The following is a 2,358-nucleotide window of genomic DNA, read 5'->3' on the forward strand; positions in this document are numbered from 1 at the left end:
TTATATATATATATATATATATATATATATATATATATATATATATATATATATATATATATATGCAATTGTGTGTGATTATTAATTAATTATTGTTAATTTTTCTGCAAAAGATATGATAACATTGAAATTCGAATTGAACTTTGAACTGCAATCATTTGATGATATACAAGAATGAATATCATGATGAATGAGACATATTTATAAAATATTGGAATATAAAATAACGTTAGTGATATTTCAAAATGTTAATAATATAATAGAAAAAAATCATTAAACAAAAAATTAGCAATTTTTTTTTTTTAAAAATTAGCACTTTCTTTTCATCGTTTAATATTATTTTCAACTGTTCTTTTTCTATAAAGCTAATGCATTTTAACGTTTACAAAGAGGAAATGTAAAAACAAGCATTGCTGCTATAAAATTAATAATTAATTAAAATTGTAAATCACAAATTTAGAAGAAAAATAGTACTAAAAAAAATAGCAATAAAAAAAAAGAACTTAATAAAAAGTAAAAATTAAATTAATAAGAGTTAGAGTAAATGTGAATGAATTAATTTAATAATATATTGATTGTTACCTATATACCATATTGGTGACATAATAATACGTAGGTATTAGTGAATGATACGTGAGTATTATAATATGATTTGTGATTATTAAAGAGAGTGACACGTCGGTACTATGCAATGTCAAATGGATATTATGCGATAACTTTTATCTATATACTCCAGTAATTTATGATGTATCATGTCTCATGGCCCAATAACTGCGTCACATAAATTTTCTAATCGATCGGAAATCCTTTCTCATGCATAAATGGAGTGGACAATGGTTAACTCTCTTATTGCTGCTAACATTGATATACATCATCAACGACATATATATATATATATATACAAATATATGTGAGTATTAATTACGCAACCAAACTAATTGTAAGGAATCTTTGATGTTTGGTCAAAAAACTATATGAAAGATTCCGCAAAAGAATAAAGGAAAAAGGCGACAAAAAAAAATCTTTTCACGTATCAAAAAAATAAAAGAAGAAAGGAATGATATATCTTTTTTTTTCTTTTCCTTCAATCAATTTTATATGTTTCAAGCAAATTTAATTTAAATATTCAAGTTTTGGTTTCAATTATTTGAAAAGATTGTTTGAAATTTGTTAAAGAATTTAATATCATTTACTTAAAAAAATTATTAAATGGAATTCTGAAATGAAATAAGAATGTAATACCATCGAATTGTAGAAGTACATCAAAAGAATAGCCATAGCAACAATGTATCCAATAATTTTAAATTAAAAAAAAAAAGAAATTTGATTTTAAGGGTTAAATTTAATAAGCCAATTATATGAAAAAAACAAATAAAAATAGATTTTATATTAAAAAATGTGATCGAATTTAGGGACTTTAATAATAAATGTAATTGCAATTCCAGAATTATCTTATTAAAAATGAATTGTTGAATACTTCTTTTCGTTTTCTTTCATCCCCTCTTCTTCATCTTTGTCGTTGCATTCATTTTTTTTGCCATCCATTACTATTGGTAATTCATTGAACTTTAACCTGTTACACCAATCATAATTACAACAACATAAATCTGCAAATGTTGTCGCAGTTGTCATAAATGTTCCACATTTATGTGTCAAACCATATTTTGTTAAAATTTTTCCACTCAAATTTTCAACCAATGTCTGAAATAAATTAAAAAGGAATCATTAAAAGCAATAATGACATATTAATTAACTCATTAAGAATTTTCCCTTTTCTTTACAGTTTTCCTTTGATAATTTGCACAAATTTGAACTTTTACCATTTTTAAAAAAATTTAAAATTCAAAGAAAAAAAATGCTCTTACCAGTCAAATTTTTGATCAAAAATAAATATTAGTTAATGGAACAAAAAAAAAAGAAGGAAATATCTCATTCCCTTAGCATCCTTTTCAGTTTTACATCTTTCTTTTTTTCCTTATACTTTATTTTTCCATCCAGTAATTGGTACCGTAACCAACCATGAAGTAACTTAATACTGTAATCGACCATTTCAATTGAGTAATTATTCACGGTAGTAGGCTTTACAGTAATAATTACCTTACAGTGACCCCGCTGTTCACAACCCCGTGTATGATTTTGTGTATTAATTGGGTTGTGCATTGAATAATCTTCCAAAAAAAAGCAATAATTGCCATTATCACATTCATCGTATTGTTGTTGATAATAACTTGAATAACATAACAGACTAACTGTTGCACTTATCATATTATTGATGAGGATAACCTTTAAAAAATTTCTTCATATCTTTAATTTAAACACACAAATTAGCTTGGAAAATGAATATTGCATCATTTTCAT

At 24.1% G+C, this 2,358-nt stretch overlaps 1 protein-coding gene across 1 annotated transcript; it reads right to left on the bottom strand.

Annotated features, from left to right (window-relative positions):
• Window positions 1–1,455: 1,455 nt before the first annotated feature.
• On the bottom strand, window positions 1,456–2,265 carry LOAG_14721 (hypothetical protein; the record flags this gene model as incomplete). The annotated part of the gene is made up of 2 exons (XM_003150214.1): window positions 1,456–1,701; window positions 2,098–2,265. The coding sequence occupies 2 exons, from the start codon at window positions 2,263–2,265 to the stop codon at window positions 1,456–1,458; spliced, it is 414 nt and encodes a 137-aa protein (XP_003150262.1).
• Window positions 2,266–2,358: the final 93 nt, after the last annotated feature.

This window comes from Loa loa (assembly GCF_000183805.2).
Source record: "Loa loa unplaced genomic scaffold supercont3.35, whole genome shotgun sequence".
Lineage (NCBI taxonomy): Eukaryota > Metazoa > Nematoda > Chromadorea > Rhabditida > Onchocercidae > Loa > Loa loa.